At 37.3% G+C, this 23667-nt stretch overlaps 1 protein-coding gene across 1 annotated transcript in view; it reads left to right on the top strand.

The window, feature by feature from the left end:
* The window catches only part of SLC2A13 (solute carrier family 2 member 13), a 378809-nt gene that overhangs the window by 141458 nt on the left and 213684 nt on the right, over positions 1-23667 (top strand). The window contains exon 4 of the mRNA XM_059402898.1: positions 22716-22824. Coding sequence (XP_059258881.1) covers positions 22716-22824 — 109 coding nt within the window. The remainder of the gene's footprint in view (positions 1-22715; positions 22825-23667) is intronic.

Genomic DNA, 23667 nt, shown 5'->3' with positions numbered 1-23667 from the left:
AGTTTACCTTTGGAGATGCAGCCATTTATTCCTCAGAATACTTCTAATTTTTTTTTTTTTTTAAATTTTTTTTTTTTTTAATTTTTTTTTTAAGATTTTATTTATTTATTTTACAGAGAGAGATCACAAGTAGGCAGAGAGGCAGGCAGAGAGAGAGAGAGGAGGAAGCAGGCTCCTGCCGAGCAGAGAGCCCGATGCGGGACTCGATCCCAGGACCCTGAGATCATGACCTGAGCCGAAGGCAGCGGCTTAACCCACTGAGCCACCCAGGCGCCCAGAATACTTCTAATTTTATTAGAATTGCCTCAAGAGCCAGTTCTTGAGTCACAAGACAATATGTTCCATTCACTCAACAAATATTTATTGAATGCTTACTTGTAGAGTTCTCTGTAGATGCCAGAGACACTATGACAAAAACACATGTTTACTGAGCTCATAGTGCTTACAGTGATGTAGGAGAGACAACGGTAATGAAAACACACATTAAATATTCTTACTAGTAGTACTGAGACCTTTAATGAAAGGAAACATGCTTATGAAAGATAATGATTTAGAAAGGAAGGAAGTGGAAGTTTAAGGAAGACAAAGGATGAGCAATAGGTTGGCATAGCTCATTAATTTATAGATACTTCTTTTCATCTCGGATGCTTTTATTCAACTAAAAAATCCTTTATCAGTAAAGCTCACCTCTGAATGACTCCACTCCTTAAGACCAATTGTGTGTGTGTGTGCGCACGCACGCACGCACACAGGATGAAGATTTGTGATTACTGAGCGCATTCAAAGTATGCCGCTGGTTCTGAAGATGGTTCTAAAAGATTTCCAGAAATATTTTAACCTGTAATATCATCAGTAAAATAATTCCATAACCTTCTTCCCAAGGTGACTTTGAAAGAGACAGGTTTCTAAGTTTTGATATGTTTCTTCAAAAATCAGCCATATTTGGGGCACCTGGGTGGCTCATTCAGTTAAGCGTCTGACTCTTGGTTTTGGCTCAGGTCAAGATCTTCCGGGTCATGAGATTGAGCCTGGCGGGCATTGATATCTTCATTGGTATTGGGCTCTGCCCTCAGTGAGGAGTCTGCTCCAGAATCTCTTTCTCTCTCTTTCTCTCTTTCTCTCCTTCTCTCCCTCTGGCCCTCCCCCTAGAAGCGCACACACATGCTCTCTAAAATAAATAAATCTTAAAAAAAAAAATTAGCTGCATTACTTCATAATCATTTTTAATGTAATGAGAATAGAAAAAGCCCGTACCTCTTTTTAGTAAAGCCCACTCCACTGCTTTTTTTTTCTAGAGAAAGTGAAGGCTGGGACAAAATAATCTCTAATTATGAATGAAATCCTGTTTGGCTCAGTTACTTGTTCAATGTCGAAAAAAAAAATAGAGAAGGTTTGATATGTGGAAAGATTAGGGTCTCTTTTGGACTTTGAAGTCAGATAAGCATTGACCTTAGCATGTACTAACTCTTCGATCTTTGAAAAGTTACTTTCTGAGCCTTTCTGAGCCTTTGTTTTCTAATCTGCCAAGTGAGATTAATACTATCAATTTCTTGGGTAATAGTGCAGATTAATTTATATAGAGCTTGAATGTAGTGGATGTCAAATATTACTAGCTCATGCCAACTTCCTCTCTCCAGTTCCTTCAAACCCACTTTCACCACAGATGTCAAACCTAATGAAATCCAGTCACAAGCTTAAAATACGTATGTTGTTTTCTGCTTTCCTTTCTGGTTTTTAAAATTTTAATTTTGGGTCAGAAAACATGTTAGTGTATTACATGAGATGACAGTGGAAGAGTTATGGGAAGAGTAAGACAATATATTTAAGGTTTTCTAGAAGGAGATTTTATTCTGTACGTAATGATAAGGCCAGAAAGCTTCAAGAGATCTAAGTGTCTAGAAGGTGGGTGTTTTGGTATTGGTAGTTGGACACTATTCAGTGAAAAAGTTTTATATAAAATATTTCACAAGGTAAGTCTGGTCTCTCTCATTCAAATTACTTATTTCTCATCAGAAATTAAAACATTGGGGCTAATAATACATTATATGTTAATAAGAAATTAAAAATTAAAAATTTTTAAAAAGTTAAAACATTATATTAAGTAGAAACACCAGAAATAACATTTATGAATTAAGCATTGTAATTTGGAATGAATCATGAAACTAATAAATCATGTTTAAATATATTCTACTTCAGCTAGAGTATCTCTTTCCTGTTCTCCGCTCTCGGGTTATTTATTGACACTTCGTGGTTCTTATCAGTGCCTACCATGATAAGTGCCATCTACGATGTAAGCGTCTTGAAGGCAAGGGCCATGTCTCATTTATCTTGGTACCTGCCATTTAGTACAGGGTTCTGGTGATGACGATAAATTGCATTTGATGGTAACTAGAAAGAACCTTCTTTAGGGTTGTCATAATAGGTATCTAATATGATTATCTAAGGGAGCAGCTATCTTAAGGTCTGATATTAGACTTATTAGAGGACAAGAAGGTGAAGTCCTGAACAAGGCTGATAGGCCATGACTACAATTCTTTTCTATGAGTCACATCACTGAATGGTGGTGTCATTGTTGCAGTGTATGAGTTGTTATATTTGGGCACTTAGCTTACAAGGGAGTGCTACCAGTCTGTTGTTAGTGTACCTAATTATTTAGAGTGTTCAAATATAAGAATATGGTTTGACGTTTATTTATGACTTCGGACTAATAAACAAATATATATTATTGAACATTTACATGTTTTGACTCTTTAGAGTTGCTCTATCCATTTGTGATGCATGTTAACAGAAAGTGAAGTAAAATCAGTTGCGCTTAAAGAGCTACATCTGTTCTGTGCATGGGTTGTTTGAAGTTTGGAAAGCTATTCTGATCAAATGAATAAATCTTCATTCAGACAGGTGGCTTAGTTGAATACTTATAACTTATTTTCAGATGCCCCCTGGGAAATCTTATATTTGGCTGCAATCTCTAAACTGTTTTATCTGCCAAGGATAGACTGGGAATGGGAAACTTCAATTAAAATTAATGGGACTTGTCATGGAGATTTAAAGAATTTTCACTACTCTTCAGTGGCACTATAGTAATAATGTAGACATTGTCCAAGTAGTCACGTGAATAAAGCTATTGTATGGACCTATTTTTGTATGGGAATTCAGAATGCAAATAGATTATCTTTAGAAGGATGCATGTAGTTAAAATTATTGTGTTGGTTTAATATTAGGGAGTACAGAATTTTCTCAGTTGCCTCTCTTGGCATTGTTTTCTTCCTATCCATAGCAGAGTAACAAAAAGGTAAGCAGGCGGAGGAAGGTGATTTTTTCTCCCCCTCGATTTTCTAAAATCATTATTTAACAAAAAGTATACAGTTTGCCTAAGTGAAACTTGCTCTCCATATCCATCTGTTAAATAGTTGTCTCTCTAAACCAGAGGCATTTGTTAAAAAGGATTGCTATAGTGAGTAACAGTTTAGCCCTTTCCAGGCATAACAAAGGATTTTGGCCATGTGACACAACAGATAAATATTGGAGAGAAAGAATGCATGCTTTTGAATGCTAGTATGTGTTTTAAGATTTCTGAATTGTAAAATTAAGCTTTAATTCAGTTATAACACATAAAAGTGCCTGAATGTGAAATGTTTGATTAAGTCAACATTTAGGATATGTTGACAAAAGAAATGAATTTTGCCTCTTAAGTGTTCTGTGAAAAATTATGTAAAACTTTACGAAGAAAATTATGGGGAGTAGGAATTATTTATTGAAACACATAATGTAAAGCTTCTCAGTTTATAGGCAGTGATATTCAGTGATAGTCATTGTTCCGTGCTAATTTTCTAAAATTGTAAACAAATTGCTATATGATACCTTAATAAGTTTGAACATGTCTTGGGAAAAATTCTGTAGTATCTACATTTGGATTTTCATTGAAGAAGTGCTTCAAAAACACTGGAAGGGAAAAAAAAAAAAACACTGGCAGGTGATACAGAGACTAAAGAAAACTTTTGGAAGCAATGTGAAGCTTTTTAAAATGCGGTCACAAGAACTCAGGACAGGGAGCTAGAGGCTGTTGAGTACACACATCATCTCATTTTGTGCCGTCATCACCCTGCTTTAGAGATCAGCATAGTTAGTAAGAACGTGGGTTGAGGTCAGATCTGGCCTTGTGTCCTCTTTGTTCATTGCTCTGTGGGAGACCTTGGACTTATTATGGAACTGGGGCTGCAGGAGAATACATTGGCTAAGAGACAGGCTTTGGAACCAGGTCCTCAGCTAAGTCCTAGCTCTACCAGTTAGCAATTCTGTGATCCATGAAACAGGGATGATAACACTTACCCCATATATTTGCTGTTAGAATTCAATGATGTGTATATAATGACGTTGATGTCATTTGTGGAATATATTAAGTGCTAAATAAATGATGTCAATGATGAGGAAAACGCTGCTGGCAGGTTGGGAGTAGGACAGCAGAGCTCATAAGAGATCCAGGCACGTCTAATTCCAGAGCGCATGCTTTTTCCTCTGAATCTGAAAGAGATCAGAAAGAATGGTATGGAAATGTGCCTTGAATCAAAAGCTCTTGTAGTTTTTGAAGCAGAAGAATCCTTTTAACACATATGCAGGGCACAGACTGTCCTGGGAATAGGCATTAGAGTCCAGGACCCCAGCCAAATAGAAGTTAGTCTAGTGAGGGAGATAAATAGTAGACAAGAAAACAAATACATAACCGACTTCTGGTAGTTGTAAGTGCTATAAAGAAAAGGCAGCCTAAGTGAATAGATTTAACAGAGAGAAAGAGGACTCTGGTTGCTTAAGCAGCAGGGTAAATGGAGGTTTTATTTTGTCCAAAGTGAATTGCTGGGGAGTCAAGAGTACTGTTTTGGCTAGCACAATTTGAGATGGAGATTAGATATTGAAGTGCAGATGTGAAGTAAGAAGTTGGGTTTGTGAGTCTGGCACTCAGAGGTGAGATTGGCATGGCAATGTCATGGGAGTCATGGGGTTGGAGGACATCAGTGGCGAATGTATTTATGGAAAGAAAAGGAGAGATCTGGTCCCCAAGGCATTTCAAAGTTGGGAGATCCCATAGAGGAGCACAAAGGATCCAGTGATGTTGGAGTAAAACCAGAAGAAAATGGTTTCCGGAAGGTAGCGATCAAAGTGTTTGAAGAAGGAAGGGTGGAAGGAAGTTTACCATTGAATTTGCCAATTGGAGATACTTAGAAACCTTTACAAGAGCAATTTCAATAGGTTGGTAGAGGTGAAAGCCTAATTAGAATGGGACTGAGGAGAGAAAAGGAGGTAAGAAAGTGGAGATAAAAGGTATAGATGATTCTTGAGATTTTCTGTAGACGAGAACAGAAAAATTAGGTATGAAGTGGAAGGTGATGTGTTTTTTTTTTTTAAGTTGATATTTTCAGTTTTATTTTATTGTATCAAGGTTGTATGCTAATGGGGAGGATCCAGAGGAGAGGGGAACTGACATCAGGACAGTGGGAGGAATAAGAACAGGAGCATGTTCTCCTCCAGAGCTCAAAGGGATAGGATTCAGATCAAAAGTAGACAGGTTAGCCTTGTACCTGGGGGTATGGCAGAGCATATGGGTCAAGATAAAGGGAGACTGCTGTTCTGGTGAGAAGATGAATTAGTTCTCTTCTAATTGTTTTTGTTTTCTCAGTGAAAGAAGAACTGAGGTCATTAGCAAGTGCAATATAATGGATGAGTCATGTTAATTAACCTTAATTTGCATAAACTGCATACTTGGGCAGCAGGCTCTTGGAAGATACGTTTCCCAGCAGAAGGTCTTTGGGTTTTGTGGGCTATGTTCCCTGCTCTACTTGAGCCATAAATGCTATTCATGTGTTTTTACCATGTGATTCTTACAGATTTCACTTGAGCAGTAAAGTGTGAATGAAAGAGATCCAATGAAGAGCCTACTTTATACCTTAAGTTTTTCACTATATTTTATCAGTTAGTTTCCTAAGAAGTAGGGCATCACAGTCAGTCTTTATGCATACTGTGTTTTCATTTTTCATTGTAGGCATGTATTTTGCTCCAAACTCCAATATAAATTATAATGATTTATAACTATAAATAGTATTTTTAGTGAGTCAGAAGGTCATGAGAGGAATCACCTATTAGTTTATTCACTGTCATAAAGAAAACATGGCATAGGGATTTTCATACACCTAGGGATTGCTGGTACTACAACCTTAGCCAGTTCTGAAATGATGGAAATAAGTATGATTAATAAACTTTTTGTACCATGTGACAAGGATGGTAACATTTCAAGTTATTTGTTAATATAAGACCTTAAAAGAAATAAATGTTATTAGATGGAAAACATTGAAAGGATATATTTTGTATAAACCAAATTATCTTTTATTCAGTTCAGTAATTAGTGAGCACTTACTGTAGGTTAAACACTTCGTAGTAGATAAAGAAATGTATAAAAATGGTCATTGTACAAATCAAAATAAAGTGATGTAAGAGGAGTTTGAAAAATAGAGCAAGCTAATAATTCTGACATTTGAGTCAGATCAGGGAAGACCCATGGATTTAAGATGTTATTTGAGCTGGACCTCAAGGGGTGGTAGGATTTTGGAGATTTGGGACTGGTTTAAATATTCCAGGAACATGACAGGCTTGAACTAGGACATAGAGGTATGGCAGTATATATGTTCTCTGAGTAGTGATAAGTTCACTATGACTATGCTATTGTGGGAGTTAGATTTGAAACTCAATGCCATGCAACTTTGAGCACCATAATAAGTCTTTAAGTATTGGGGAAACTTTGAAGTTATGTCATGAAGAAAGGGGTGAAATGATTAGGGCTGCATATTCATTTGATAAAGCCGAACATGGGATGGAACTTGGGGATAATCTGAGGACATTTGACAAGCGTATTTGTTGATCAACCCAAAGTAGGATATAAGGAGTGAAGAGAAACCAAAAATGAGCTTGTATTTCTAGAAGAAATTTTTCTATACCTTTTCCAAAAAAGAGCAGGGCTAACATTTATTTTTGTCTGTATAACTGTGATTTAATGATTTGATTTTGAATTTGCTAAGTTCTTACAGTTGTTCTGGGTTGCTTGGTTGGTTATATCTTGACTCATTTCCTAAGTTATTTTAGGAAGCTTACAAAAATACGTTCAAGAAAGTGGAACTAAAATTTAAAAAAAAAAGAAACATAATGCTGTGGGAAATTAAGAATTAGAAGAGGAAATCAACACCAGGGGAGAACTGATATGTAGCTGTATCTTATTAACCATAGAGGTGTACCCACTTAATGATAAATGGTGATATATTTGATTCTGAGCCCCCTCTCTGCCATAACTACAAAGATAGTGCCGTCAGTTATATGATTCTCACTGTCCATGAGGGGAGAAGAAGAAATAATACTACTTTTGTTGGCATTTCCATTTCTTACATGAGACTTTCTAGAGGGGACACCCAGTGTGGGAAGTGAAAAATATCCTCTGTGATAACAGATGCAATGATATGATTTATAAAGTTAGTTGTTGAAGCATCAGGACACCACTTTGATGATCAAGAAGGGAGGACAGGATTATAAGTGAAAACTGTGTGTTATAAGAAAAAGCCATGGGTGCATGGTTTTTGTTGTTGCATTTTTAAAAATGAAAACATAGAACTTTGGAAATATAAGAGACTGTCTACAAAAGAATTTAAGAGGTAAAATCTTAAATAATGTTACATTAAGGATGACTGAAGAAAAAGATCCAGCAATGGTCATTGAAATGGAATAAAATTTTAGAGGAGAAACAAAATTCTATAATATCAGCGAAGGCAGGGGATGAGAGAGATTTACAAAAGAGTTGGTTATAGCATGAAATGTGAGGAGATAAAGAGGATGACTACCTCACTTTTGGTATTAGCAATTAGAATTTCATCAATGACTTTCTGAGAGAGTAGTTTCATTTGAGCGGTGGAGGATGGGGTGGGGGTGCTTACATCATAAAAATGCCAGAAATCAAGAAAATGGATGTAGACCTATTCTTCCAGAAATGTAGAGATGATGAAATCGCAGTTTTGTATAATTGGAGTGGAGGTACTGCTTGAAAGATCCCAGGGGTGGAAGGAGACAGTAAGACAGGGTATAGAAATGGGAGCTCAGAGAGGAAAGAATTACCTTCATTGAGCTAGAAGAGGTAAGTTATATCAGAGGTATATCATCAGATGGCTTCTGAACTGGATTAAGGTTTGAGGTAATTTGCAGAGTGAGATGAAGGTATGTGTGGTTAGGGACTCTAGTTAGGTCATCACTTGTTAGGTCAAAATGCCATTTCGGAACAGACATTTTTGAGGTTATTTAAATGCCATTTTCTAGTTTTAAAAATGCCAGTTCTTTGTCTTATTAGAAATAATTTAGCTTGCCTTGGCCCTTTACAACCATTCGACTCCCACACAGATGTATTTCTTTTTCATTAAAAGACCAAATGGATATATAACAACAAAGTGAAAGAGCTTTATACCAACTGCCTAAATAGAATATTTATGAATAGTACTTTTTAGAAAAGTGCTGGAAAAATGGCTTTCACTATTTTCCTAAAACATTTATAGTAACTTGATGAATAATGAATGGGAATAATTTATAAAAGCTATATACCTCACTCAAATAGAACATTTGTTTATACTCCTACATAACAGTTACATCATGGCTATTTTTCACACAAAGAGCCATATATTTTTAACATAAATGTTGCTAAATTGGTTTCATTCACCAGAGTCATAGAATCTTGATGCTTTGAGGGACCTCAGAGGACAGGATGTTCTAGGACATCCCTGAGGAGCATTCAGCTGCACTTTACTTCACTTCTACTTAAATTGTGGCTTCAAAAGATTATGAATCATACTAGAAGGTAGTCTAAGCCATGAACAAGTTGAATAGCAGGATTAGAACCATTTCCACATCATATATATATATATATATATATATATATATATATATATGCATAACCAAAAATAGGTAGAAAGAAATTTTATTTTGTATTTGAATTTTGAAGTACAGAGGGAAGATTGCATTTTTGAAAGACTAAGCTTCAGCATTCAGAAAAAGTAGATGCATGAAAGCATTTCTAAGTAGAAAATCAAGTTTCAGTCAGTATTTTAAATAGACACATCCTGACTCCCTTCACAGATTGCCACTGACCATATGGTAGCTGCAGACATGCCTCAAAATAAAACAGCCATATGTAGATTTTCAAAAACTGACCTCATCCCTAGAGAGCCATATTTATCTAGAAGAGCATCTCAAACTATATCAAGTAAAATTATGGTTTGTGTCATGTTAGAAGATTAGAAGATTCTGCCTAATGAAAAACAATCACAAATTAAACACAAAGCTGCCAAGGAAATAAGGTTAGATACCCACAAACATCTAAAAGCTAAGGCATCTGGAGAACTGTCTCTCGAATTCCCTTTGCCCAGTCATTATAGGCAGTAGGATAACACATTAGGAGCAGCATTAAAAGCTCTCATGTCTCTGGGTGTGAATATGGATTGAATGAAATCACGTAGGGGATGATTAGTTGGGAGTGCTGTTCTCAGGCTTGCAGACACTGAATGCAAATATCGGTCTGCTGCATGTGCTAATTGAATACCAGTCTTTTTCTGGTTCCTACCATACAATTTCTAGAGTGGGGCATGTGGAACTCACTTCTCCATTTCCTCTGCCAACTGTTCTCTGTTGAAATTCTGCCATAGTTTCTCAGAACTTTTAGAGTTGTAGGCATGTGCCTATGCATTATATGGAAACATAGAAGTAGGAACAGAATATTTGTAGCAATTTGAAATAAATGTACTTATATCTTCAGTGATGCCCTGTTTTCATCAAGTAAGCATGGGGAAGAGGTCAGAAAGGGAATCAGGAAGTAAAGGTCTGCAAGTGATAAAAGATTTCTGTAATGGTGATCATTGTAACTAAAAAACCTCTATTTCTCTGTGTGTGTATCTCCACATACACATCCGTACACATATATTTTTGTAGAGAAATGCATATGTGCGTACGCATAAGAGAAAACAGAAGGTGTTCTCACCCTCATAATGTACGGGAAATCCCAGTTTCCCATAGGCATTGTGTTATATTAGCAGATCTTGCCTGTCCAAATTTTATTTAAGTCTGGGGGCTCAGGGTTATGCTATGTGCATAAGGTTAATAAAATAATATTAATTACTCCTAAATATTAATTGAGAACTTTATTTCCTTTGCTTTCTTTTTGATGTAGTGGTATTTTATAGGATTTTATTGAGTGATGAATTGTGTTTCAGGTGTAGTGCTATATATCAGGTTTGTCTTAAATTAAAATTGTGATCTTGAAGGAAATTACTGTCATAGGCCAAGAACTCTGAAAATTACACTTTGCCGTAAAAAAGTCATTGGCATTTCTGAACTGATTTTTATAATACATGAGTAAACCTAAACCACGTCCTTTAGAAAGCTGAGTCCCTCACATATATACATATAAGGAAATATTTGTGAAAATTTATTTCTTAGTCATATTTTATTTCTGGTAAGTTTGAAGATTACTTTATTACTTTATCCTAAGCCAAATTTAGAACTAGTTTTTGAAAGTTATTTGAATTTACGTAGATTTATCAGTCTTTCCTACCTTTGCAAGTTATCTCATTTTGTTCTTTTCATTTTGCTATAAGTAACAAGATGAGCCTTTGAAAGTAAAGCTTAAAACTTATCTTCAGTAAAAATGATCAATTCCTATGGGAATCCAATAGCTTTTTTAAAAAAATTAAAACTAAAGTACCAGCTGTTAATGCATATAAATTTCCTTGTTAGAATTTATTTTAGTAATTGATCTCATGAGCTTGGAGTATTCAGTTAACCATTTTAGGCCATAAAATATTTTGGAGAAGAGAAAATGAAGGGTTTATTGTGGTATTGTATTGTTCCTAGCACATCTTTTTGGAAAAATGATGCTGGGTTCATGCCAGTTAACTAAGACTAGTCAAGTCACTTAAGTTATATTTGATTTGGGAAATACAGTGATTATATTTTGTCATTTGTGTTTTACATGTTATGGGTGATTGGTGGATATATTATTCTTAATTTTGTAGATTAAGACAAGAAGACTAAATGAGCTCTCTAATGAAGTTTTTTTGTTTGTTTGTTTGTTTGTTTCTTCCTTTTGAAACCCATGTTTTTATTCATACTTGCTATGTAGATTGCCTTTCCAGTGAGGTCTACAGAAGTATCTGGTGTTTTTTATTAACTCAAAGCAAACTCAGCGCCCACACAGAACTTTGGTGGGAAGACCTTAATTGGCAAGAGAGCCAGCCTATGGAGCAGCACTAAGAGAGATGTTATTTATATGCTGATGTAGGATACTTTCGGTTTGCCGCTGTAAGTAAAATAGATTGTAGAATCCTGTAAGTAAAATAGATTGTAGAATCCGTCATCCACCCTGAGGCCTCCAGAATCAGGTACACCAACTCCCTTGGATTTAGCAAGCAAACATTTATGGAGCTCCCTTGCAAGCTTTGTCTGTTGTATTCATGGCATAGTATGACATTTTAAATCTCACACATCTTAGCATACCTGAACCAACGGAAGATGCAGTTACTGCCCTGTTCATGTTTCAGTAGCATTTATATTCTGCCCTAAATGTCACTTATTTTTGGAGTGAAACCTTGATAAGTGAAAGATGGAAAATGCTGGAAAATCCGTATTTTGAATCAACTCTTCATTTCCATGAACCCAATCTTCCATCTATATCCTACCCTGTTTTGGAGAACTTAGTACTAAGTTATTTTTATAGCACATCTTTATTTCTTATTCTATAATTAATGACTGACATTGATAGTTTGTAACATGTAGGAGACCAAGATTCCCTCCACCCCTTTTTGTGGTGGTTGTGGTGGTGAGGGTAATTGGAGAGTAGGCAAAGAGAGGAGTGTGAGGCAGGAGAACTACTTTAGAATTAGTGAATATATTTATAGCCTCATATATTTGGTTCATTTTTATGTCTAGTTCTTGACTATTTGGGGGTAATTATGATTTTCTGAAAATCACACTAACAGAAAACAGTTTCTTTTCTTTAAGATGTTATATTTCAAGGTACCACATATGCTTGTAGCAATCATGGTTCTGGAATGTGGCAGGACAATCGTGATTTTTAGGTATTCTGCCCTCATAAAATTATGAGCTGTTTAATTCAGCCTGATTCTTGTCTTTTTGTTTTCTTTATTCATGGTAACTATCATGTATAAAACCAAACATAAAAAGAACAGTAGAGAATGTATGAATCCAGGTTAGATTTTTCATCTTTATTTTCTGTGGTATTTATGTATTAAATGCCTGAATCTAATAAAGGAACATGCCAATAGAATGTTATTCAAATAGTCCTGTCAAATTTAAATATCTATATGAGTACACACTTTTTAAACCAAGAATTATACTTCACATATCTTAAAATATTCTGATATGATAGAGATATAAGAATATTTAAATTCTTGGGAGTCTACATATGGTCTAAAATGAAGGCAGAGAGTCTCCTGGGTGGCTCAGTCTGTTAAGCGTCTGCCTCTGGCTTAGATCCTGATCACCAGGTCCTGGGATCGATCCTCACATTGCATCAGGGAGCCTGTTTCTCCTTCTCCCTCTGTCGCACCTCCCCCCCGCCACCCGCTTGTGCTCTCTCTCTGTGTCAAATAAATAAATAAAATAAATAAATAAAATGAAGGCAGAGAATGGGATAATTCTGATTTAACTGTGGTTGTATGAATAGTTTGATAGCCTATATCATTAAATTTGATAGAACTGCCATTTATTACAGTGCCTGTGGCATAGATCATATTGATCTGTTTGTTACCTAGTGTTTCACTAGTAATCTGTGTAGGAATGTTAATTATAAAAGAAATAGAAATTATAAGTATAGAATCAGTTATTTTTATGTTAATGGAACTCTTTGAATTATTTTGTGGAATCTTGAAAGTAAAAACTGTTTAGCTAGAAGGAAAGCCCGTGTGATTTATTGACAGCTTTCAGCTTAAAACTCTCTAGTTCATCTATGGAGAAATTCTACCTGAGAGCTGATGGATGAAATCATAGCTTCATTATCTGAGTTTTATTGCAATACTTCACATGCATTACCACCTTAAGTCATCACAGTATACCCAAGAAGTACATGTGCTCACATAAGGAGGCATATGAAACCCAGAGAGGGTAAGAAACCTGCCCAAATTCGCACAGCTTCTACATAGCTGAGCTAGATTCAGATCTAGCTGATTTGATTCCCTAAGGTGGAGACTCAGTCTCTGCACTATTCAGCATAGCTTGTGGTTGTAATAGCCTTTAGCATATGCAGGTCATACATAGTCTTGTATCTTACTGGGGAATATCTACTGATAAACTGGGTAGGTGAGAGACTTTTTGTATCACTAAGTATAATAACTTGTTATGGGAATACTGCAGAAGACCCTTAGATTGAGTTTTATATTCTTTCACTTAAAAATTGCTTTGTCCAAAGACTTAATACTCTTAAGAATATAGTTGTTTAAGAAGACTATCCATTTACTTTAAAAAAGAATATTTCCCTCTGCTCAAGAAAGATTGTCTAAAGTAGTAATTTTTCCTGTTTTGTTTTTTCCTCAGCATCACACCACATTCCCATAGCTGTCAGCAAGTTCAGAGATTTCTTTTGAGAATTGCTGGGCTAGATTTAGGATTGTCATTATTTATGTAGATACCTCTAATGAAAGAAATATTTTAGAATTAAGATAATAACAAAACAAGGTTTTGGGGGGGGAACCCAGCATTTTAGCAACATAAAACATTCTCAGCATCTCCCCTTATAAGTAGAAAAAAGCCTTTGCTTTAGCAACCTGGAATAATAATGACTGGATTAACACAGCCATTGCATACGGGCCTTAATGTACCATGATCAGCTCACAGGCACGCATCTGTAGACAAACAGCTCAGCACAATATCTTGGCACATTGATTGCCTTAGAAGGATTTCAGAATGTATTGGCATAAATGCCAGACTGTGAAGGAATGATTGAGCCACATGGGGCTGAATTTATCAGTAGCAGCAGTCCATTCTTCCAAACAGGACACGTGCCAAGCACCAGCTTGTAATCACAAACATCATCTGCCGCATATTGAAGAGGAAAACAGCAGAGATACGCTCAGGATCTGAGTGGTCGTTTATAATGAATCACAACATTGTTTAGCAACTTGCGGTGTATTCAGATTGCTTTATTCTGGAGCTCTCTGTGACCCTCATTTGCTCTCGTGTTCCTGTCTCCTTCCTGCCCTCCTTTTCCCTCATATTCATTAAACAAATATTTATTGAATTTCTTTTATTGGCATGACCCTAGGCTACGTACAATGGGAAGGAAATGATAAAGCAGATGAAACCTGCGCCATTCATCCCATGTAATTTAGTATGGAAGAGGCATCAGCCACCTCACCTGCAAAACAAATTAGCCAGCCGTGAGAGCATAAGGGAGGTATAAAACTGACAGCGTGATTCAGGTGACAGAATATCCTCTTGGGAACATGGGTGACCTCATAGAACAGGAACACTGTAAGAGATAGAGACGTAAAAATATGAAGCTTTTTTGTGTAAAAACAGGTTACCCAAAGATTGCCGAAGCATAACATATTAGAGGAGAAGAATTGTGAGAGAAATCTAGAAAGATAGGCTGGGGCCTATCTTCATCAGATAGGTGGGTCAGTTCCAGAAGGGTTTGAGCAGGTAAGTGAACTAAGTGATTGGTGGCTGCTTTAGCAGGCAGGGTGGCCGCAGTGTGGCGAGGCTGGATTGATCCGGAGGAGACCATATAACAAGGCTTTGTCACTGAATACAGGATGTACTCGTCCTGGGGGTCTCCACAAAGCAGCCAGTAGGAGAGGGGTGTGTGTGTGTAAGAGAGGGAGGTCTGGAGGGAGATCAGTTTATTATGAGGAATGGGCTCACATGGTTGTGGGCGCCGAGAACATAGCATAGTCTGCCCTCTGCAAGCTACACACCCAGCAGAGTGATGGTGGACGTCCCAGTCTGAGGGCAGGGAAAGACCAGTGTCTCAAGTCAAGCAGGTGGGCCGAGACAATAAACTCTTCATCCTCCTTTTGTTCTGTTCAGACCCTCATTGGGTGGGATGACGCCCTCCTGCATCAGGGAGGGCAGTCTGCTTCACTCCGTCTGCTGATTCAGGTGTTCATCTTACTCAGAATCACTCTCCTAGACACACCCAGAAACGTTTACTAAATATCTGGTGACCCTGTGACCCAGGCACATTGGAGGAACCATCACACCTGAAGTTTGTTCCCTCTGATCCTCCTAATGGCAAGTGCTGCTACTGCACCCACTTAGCCAGAGAGAAGATACAGGCTAATGGGCTGGATGCTCTGGAAACCCTCCCAGGGGCCAAGATGGAGCTGGAGTTTCAGCCCTGGGCTGCGCGGCCCCGTGCAGTGTCGCTCACCAGCTGCTGGGGGTCCAGTGGGGCAGCAGAGAGCTGGGGAGCCACAGAGGGTGCAGATGCAGAAATAAAAGTTTCTGATGTTTTGTGAAAAGAAGACAGGCATACGTACATTAATTTTCATTACAATTCAGCAACTTGCTGGGTATAGAAAGGAGGAAGAGGCAGTGAATAGCCAAGGGCCACATTTCTGATCCTGATTCACTGCAAAAAATCAGGTAACGCAGGGTCAAGAGCATCTTTGAAGTGAGGAATAATGACTTCGGTTTACTATGTACCTGAGCGGGCATGCTTTTTCTGGGTGCTCCCTAGGCCTGAATCTCATAGTGTATGAGATTGCCTATCATAACAGTACCTCTGTTAGAGTGCTTGAACTGCCATGTGGTAGCTTATTTTATTTCTGTACGTTGACTCCCAATATCAGGAGCTCCTCCCAGTTAGGGCGTCCTGTTGTTTCTGTTCTCGCCCAGAGGAAGGCTCCCAGTATGGGCCTCAGGCATGATTTGTGGGCCACAGAAGACTTGGCCGGACAGGCAGGAGGGAACGGCCGAAGTCCAAGGAAGAGGTCTGTTTGAAATGGGTGTCATGAGACTGTAGTTAGGAGCCAGCTGGAGATGAACGAAGGCCCCCCCAGCAGTAGGAAAGACCTGCTCCCAGAGACACTGAATATGTCATGAAATAAGTGGGGTCCGTTTTCCTAGTTATTTGTAAACGATACTCAGCTCCCTGGAGATGGGTGTGGTGAACTTTCAGAGTAGAGTGAAGTGAATGTTCTCACACCAGGAACTCTGGAATTAGGGCTAGGGACTGTGGCAAGTGAGGCCCTAAAAAAGAGAACAAGAGGAGTCTGAGGGATTAGAGTCATGCGCACAGGGCACGTTTATTACTGTAGCTTGAAAGTGCATGTTTTAGTGGTTTGTTATATTGTTCACAGTTCTTATTTTTTTTTTTATGCAAAGAAGAATCCAGTTAAGTCTGCATATACAATGTCTTGTCTTTATGGCATGAATAACTGGGTAGCTTGAGTTCTACTAAAGGCTTATTAGTGTGTGACCTTGGGAAAGTCATCTGATACCTCTGTGTTTCATTTACTCATTAACACCTAAGACTCTAGACTACTTAGGACTTTTCTGATGGTGAAAATCGGTTCCTAAGGCATGAAGAGCTATTGAAATATTAGAAAACCCATTGAGATTGGAGCAGATGCCCTAAAATCCTCATCGATCTGTTGGTGTCACTGTGGCTGACATGCCTCTCCTTCCCAAAGGCCTGTGGAGCAGGAGAACTGAGTCCTCCAGTGGGGTCAGGACAGGCTGGAGGACTGTGCTGTTGGGTCCTTGCGCAGCTTCATTGTAGCCCATTTTTCGGCCCCAAATTGGGGAGCAGTGAGGGTAATATTTGAAGCTGAGCAGTGATTATCCTGGTCACAGTGAGGGCCCTGCTTTTCTCCACAGAGCATCTTTTCCTATAACAAAGAATTTAGTCTGTGAAGACTGCCAGCAGTGGGGAAGCCGCCTACAGTTTGCATCTTGTAATTCATTAGTCATAATATGTTCTACTTCTTCTTAAGTTTTCTTCAGTAGATGGTAAAATCCATACATAAATAAAACAAAAAGAAAGGGAAGCATAAGTTCAAGGAAAACCTCAGAGATTCCAAGGACCCTGCATGCCTGCCTGTCCTCACTTGGTAATCTTGTCCCTGACTTCAGCAGCCCAGTTTCATCAGATATTATTGTTGCTTCTAATTAGTAACTCCTTTGTGCCCTTCCCTTAAGTGAAGGCTATGATCTTTGAATATTTTGATTTTTCTCCTGACCAGCCATTTCACCATGTCAGCCCTATTGACATCTAGAATTTATTTGCAAACGGGTGTGTGTGTGTGTGTGTGTGTGTTTTAGCAGCTCTAGTGAAGCACAGTTTACATACAATAAATGCACATAGTTAAGGTTTAGAGTTTGGTACATTTTGACAGTTTTGTATGCTGTGAAACCCTTACCCCAGTCAAGATAGGGAACTTATATATCTGTACCCTTCAAAAACTTTCTGTTGTGCCCCCTTCCTAAATCCCTCTATAGGCAACTGCTGCTCTGCTTTCTGTCAAGCCATTGAGACTTGGGAGAAAGTTTTTAACTACAAACTCAATATTTTTAATAGGTCATTGTATGTTCAGGCTATTTTTTTGAGTTAGGTTTGGAAGATTCTGTCTTTTAGAGAATTTGCCTATTGTGTCTAAGATGTTGAATTTAATGCCATAAAGTCGTTCGTAATACTCCTTTATTATTTTTTAAATTATCTGTAGAATCTATATAAGTTTCATTTTTCTTATTCATGATATTTGTAACTTTCTTTTTTTTTTCCCTGATCAGTCTGTGTATTGGTTTCCTATGGCTGCTGTAAAAAATCCTACAAACTTGGTAGCTTCAAAAACTGTTCATTCTCAGAGTCTGGTTGCCACACGTTTGAAAATTCTTTTTACTGGGTTGAAGTCAAGGTATTGGCAGAGTCATGCTCCCTCCAGAGGCTCTCAGGGGAGAGTATGTTTTTTGCTTTTCCCAGCTTCTTGTAGGCACTGGCATTTCTCAGTTTATGGCTACATTGATCCAGTCTTTGCCGTTCATGGTCATGTTGCCTTCTGTTCTATCCTGAATCTCCCTTTGCTTTCCTCATAGGAATATATATACGATTGCATTTAGGGCCAAACCCAAATAATCTGGGATAATCTTTCCATGTCAGAATACTTAATTTAATTATATCCACAAGGTCCTTTTATGCCATGTAAGGTAACATTAACAAGTTTCAAGGATTAGTACATGTGCATATCTGTTGAGGGGCCATTATTCAGCCTACTGCAGTGTGACTCAAAGTTTATTGATATTTTCAAAGAACTGGCTTTTAGTTTCATTGATTTTTTTTTTCCCCCTCTCAACTGTCTTTTTTATCTATGTCATGGATTTCCGTTCTGCTCTTTATTGTTCCTTTTATGTTGTTTATTTTGGGTTTCATTTGTCCCACTTTTTCTGGTTTTGTAAAGTGGAATCCAAGGTCATTGCTATAAATTTTCCTCTGTTTTGCTTTAGCTCCATTCCACAAATTTTTGTGTGCTGTGTTTTCATGTTTATCAGTTCAAATACTTTATAGTTTCCCATTATTTCTTTGACCCATAAAAGTATGGTATTTAGTTTCCTTGGGAGGGAATTTTCCAGTTATCTTCCAGGTGTTGATTTCTATATTAATTACATAATCGTTGGAGAACATTCTTTGTATGACTTAAATCCTTTTAAATTAATTGAGACTGGTTTTAGAACTGAGACTATAGGGGCGCCTGGGTGGCTCAGTGGGTTAAGCCGCTGCCTTTGGCTCAGGTCATGATCTCAGGGTCCTGGGATCAAGTCCCGCATCGGGCTCTCTGCTCAGCAGGGAGCCTGCTTCCCTCTCTCTCTCTGCCTGCCTCTCCATCTACTTGTGATTTCTCTCTGTCAAATAAATAAATAAAATCTTTAAAAAAAAAAAAAAAAAAAAGGACCGAGAATATAGTCTGTCTTGGTAAATAATTCCAAGACATTTGCCATTCATTTACTGTTGGAAAGAATTCTGTACTCTGCTCTTGGTCAGTAGAGTGATATTTAAATGTCAGGTCAATCTGTTGATTGTGTTGTTGGACGTCTTCTCTGTCTTTGCTGATTGTCAGCCTACATATACTATGAGTTATGGAGAAGGAGCTGATGAAATATTTGAGTATAATTATGGGTTTTTCTATTTCCCCTTGCAGTAGTAACAATTTTTGTTTCATGTTTTTTGAAGTTCTTATTAGGTGTGTAGATATTTAGGATTGCTATGTCCTCTGGATGAATTAATCCCTTTACTGTGACGAGTTGTACTTTCCTGCCTTATTGCATTCCTGATAATTTTTTATTGTGTACTAGACATTATAGATTTTATCTTACTGCTGAATTTTGTTCCGGGATGCTCTTCAGTTACCTGGAAGCAGTGGAGGTCTTGATTTTTAAGCTGTTTCAGATGTACCCAGGTAGTGTTGAATCTAGGACTAAATTTATACCATTGCTGAGGTAAAACACTTTTGATTATTCCTCCTTATGCTCCAGGTTTTTCCCTCTGGTTGGTACAAACAGGTCCTGAAATTGATTGCTTTAATCTCTTTCTGTGGCTCTTTCTCCTGCCTTGACTAGTTTCCTCACACATTCCACTCAGTGGAATACCCAGGAGGGACTGCAGATCTCTCTGTCCTCTGTCTACCCTGGCACTCTTTCCCAACTCTAGCCAACTTAGTGTCCCTGAATTCTAAGCTGCATCTTTTCAATTCAAAGAACCACCAGAGTCTGCCTAGCTTCCCCTCCCTGTATTGCAGCCTGGAAACTTTTTTTTGAGGCATTAAACTTGGACAGTTGTTGTAGGGTTCACCTCTTTTGTTTCCCGAATCTCCGGATTCTCCATCCTTCATTGCCTGTTATCCATTGTCATGAGAACTGTTGTTAACTACATTTTTCATGGCTTTATAGTTGGTTTCATGTTGGAGATGAATCTGGTAACTATTACTCGATCTTGGCTGGAAGTGGAAATCAAGAGCTGGGATTTTATATGAAGTGTGTTCTAGTGCATTTTTAATTGTACCTGGAGCAATGTCTCTAGGCTTGGCTCACAGACAGCTATTAACAGGAATGGCTGAAGTTGTACGACTGTCCTTTGCATCCTTACCACTAAAGTACCTGCCACACTTGGACAACCAGTTTGAAAGTTATGTAGTATGAGGTGTTTAGAATGAAGGAAAAGATGAACTCCTTTTTGGTCCTTGCATCATTGTTTTAGTACATGTTTTATTTTGAGCCCTGTGTTTTTTATCTACTTTAGTTGTATAAAGGTTTTATGTTTTATTTTGTGGGAATTTGTGTCTCAAAGACATAAATATTTTTTAAAAAATTGTGTCCAGTGTTTATATACACTAAATGTTTTTTATTACAAAAATCAAAAGAAATATAATAAGTAGAGCATGACTTTTAAATTTTCACTTAGGATCATTCAAACTATTAATATATCTGATATTTTTCTTCTGCCTCATAGCTTCTGTGATATAAAAATTAATGATAGTTTGCATTTGTTAAGTCAGTTTTACTGCCTAATAAAGCTAAGTTTATGATTTTAATGAAAGAAAATTCTTTCATTTTATTTACGCATAATCAGATGTGCAGCTACTATGACCAAAATTTATCTCTATATTTTTTTTAAAAAGCCAGTCCAATAACAGAACTGCTATTGTTTATTTTTAATAGGAGATCAAAACAAAAAGAAAGTTAAAAACTCTGAATTTTAAAAATTGGCAGTATATATTTGATATTTATATAATATTATATCTCTTGGTATTTTGGCAAACCAAACTTTAATTTGTCTTCATTTACTCTTTACTTTTCTGCCCTCCAAAATCATTATTAGGTAGTCTGTCCATCAAGTCTTGGAACAGTTTAATAGTGAAAATAGATGCAGCTTCCCACAGACTATAATAGATTCTTTGGAGAAGGCCAATTTCTTATCTGTGGAGGTTACTGAAAACTGAAGAAGATGTTTTATTTTTGTTTTTTTGTCACTGTTGTTTTAAAATTTCCATGGTACACAAAATAAATGATAATCTTCATTTAGATTTTTTGATTTTTGGAAATCAGTAGATCTTTTTATGATGCTGTGTGTGTTTTTTATGTTGTGGCTCACTCACAGATAGCTGAATTTGCAGGCAAACCTGCTCACCTTTGAGACAACTGATCCAGATATATTTCAATATTGTCACAGTAAAGCTTTCAAAATCTGCCTGTTTCAGACAGCCTTTCTGATCTACTGGGTTTTAATACTGCTTTACTTGAATCTAAAACAGTTGACATTTATAGTACTCTTTCCCTGCTTTCTAAATGGGCTGTCACTTCATTAAGCTTTCAATGACCATAAATGCTTCTCTGTCCCTGTCCTTGTCTTAACATTGCGGGACACAATCGTTTGCAGTAAATCAAGTCTTCATATGATTTTAACCACACCCATGTAGAGGTGAATATTCTCATTCCTGTAATGTTCAGTTCTAATACCCTGGCTGGACATCCCATGTTAACTTTTATTGCCAAGACAACAGCATATTTTATTCCATTTTGTGAATTAGAATATTAGATATCCAAAAGGTTCCTGAAATGGTGAAACGTCCTTGGATTTTAAATTTGACTTGGTTTAGGGTTCACTGATGAAACTTAGCCTCCAGGAAGAATGCCTCTAATTAATCAGTTAACATCTCAGTGATCCCAGGCCATCTCTTCTAACAGCAGGAATGCTGTAGTCCGGGGGAGTCCGCTCTGGCCCCATCAAGGACGCTGCATAGAATGCCTCTTAAAGCTAAAGTGAAGGTGTAATTGAAGCACTTTTGGGAACTTAAGGGGCACTTTACTTAAGGCCTCAGTGTTTCATATCTACGGCTTTCCAGACTTGATCTAGAGTTCTGATATAGAGACCGAGGCATCTGTGCCATTTTGAAAGCCCATTTGTATTTTGAAATGATCATCAAATGCCGCCACTTAGGGAACTGTTTGAAATCTAGAAAATAATGCGTGTGTGTATGTGTAGTGTGTATCTGTGTCTGTGTATATGTATGTGTATGCACCCCCCTATTAAACAGACATTTTTTTTCTTTTATTTTATTTTTTGGGTAACATTTATTAATAATATAAACCACAACCAAGTCCTATATCATGCCCAAATTCCTTAACTTTAATTGAATAGATTGGAGTGAATTTTGTTACATAAGTCAAATAAATTGGAATGAATTCTTTTCCTTGTTTAATTGTTTTAATGAATGCCATTCTTTGGGTTGATTAAAGCAATTTGCTGGTGACTTTGTAAGTAGTTTCACATTAAGTGGATTTTAAATAATAATTAATTTCCAAGGAAGTGGAAAAAAAGTAGTTAATGCAGTTTGTAGGGATTTAAGGAAGAATAATTTCTGACGGTTCTAATTATGTAGGTCTTCCTAGTACTGTAAATTGTTTTAACTTGAATTGCTTCTTGTTGCTTTTACAGTTTGAACTCAAATATATAGTAATCTGTTTTAGGAAATAAATTGTGCCCAGATTTCTGTCAACGTTTATATGTTCCATTTTACAATGCCTGGTCATGTTGATTTCACAGAGATTTGGGAAAATTGATCCTAATGGGAATAATTACTGTGGGAGCTGAAAATAATAGATGTGTCCTTCTTTTTCTTTCTTTTTTAAAAAAGCTGGACCTGTGATCTGCAGAATGCTGAGTTATCCCCCAACTCGCCGAGCTTTAATTGTGGGTTGTGGTCTACAAATGTTCCAACAGCTCTCAGGCATTAACACCATCATGTATGTATTTCTTTCTGGCTTTTTACTGAAAAGACTGTGAAGGAATAATTTTACATAGAAAAAAAAGAGTAGGACTTTTGGTGATTTGTTTTATTAACTGTGTAGGATCCTCCCTTTTGGAAGATACTTTACAATTTTTAACCTATCAATGTGTGACTTAGAAGGAGATGATTTATTTTGTTATACTTTATTGGCTTTACTTGATTTCATATAATTTTTCTTGTATGCCATCCAGTACTTCTTTATGTTCTGAGCTAATGAATGTATCATTTTCATAAGCGATTTCTTGATGGTGGTCAAAAAATGAAACAAGGGAATCATCAGGCATTGTCAGAGATAAATGGGCACACAGATAACTAGTTCATTTCCTTTTGGGGCAGTCACTTACAATGCAATATGATAAGAACATTAATAGAAAGTGTTTATTACCACCAGAGTACAGTAGGCCAGAGACAGTGGGAACAGAGAAGTGGGGAAGACACATAAGTTACCTGCTTTCTAGTTGTCAGACTAAACCCCAAAGTTATATGGGGATTGGAGGTGGAGAAGGAAGAATATTAAGGGTTGTACTGTGTTTCATTATGCAACATTAAGCCCATTTTTGATGGGCTATTTTATATGAGACACACAGAAGTGAATAAAGTAGACATGCTTCTTGACCTCACAGCATATATAGGCTGGTGGGAGAAACACATTAAATAAACTCACAGTTTGGGCGCCTGGGTGGCTCAGTGGGTTAAGCCGCTGCCTTCGGCTCAGGTCATGATCCCAGGGTCCTGGGATCGAGTCCCACATCGGGCTCTCTGCTCAGCAGGGAGCCTGCTTCCCTCTCTCTCTCTCTGC

This window comes from Mustela nigripes, chromosome 6 (genome assembly GCF_022355385.1).
Source record: "Mustela nigripes isolate SB6536 chromosome 6, MUSNIG.SB6536, whole genome shotgun sequence".
In the NCBI taxonomy this organism is placed as follows: Eukaryota; Metazoa; Chordata; class Mammalia; order Carnivora; family Mustelidae; genus Mustela; species Mustela nigripes.
The sequence above is the reverse complement of the archived record's forward strand: the minus strand, read 5'-3'. Positions and strand labels throughout refer to the sequence as shown.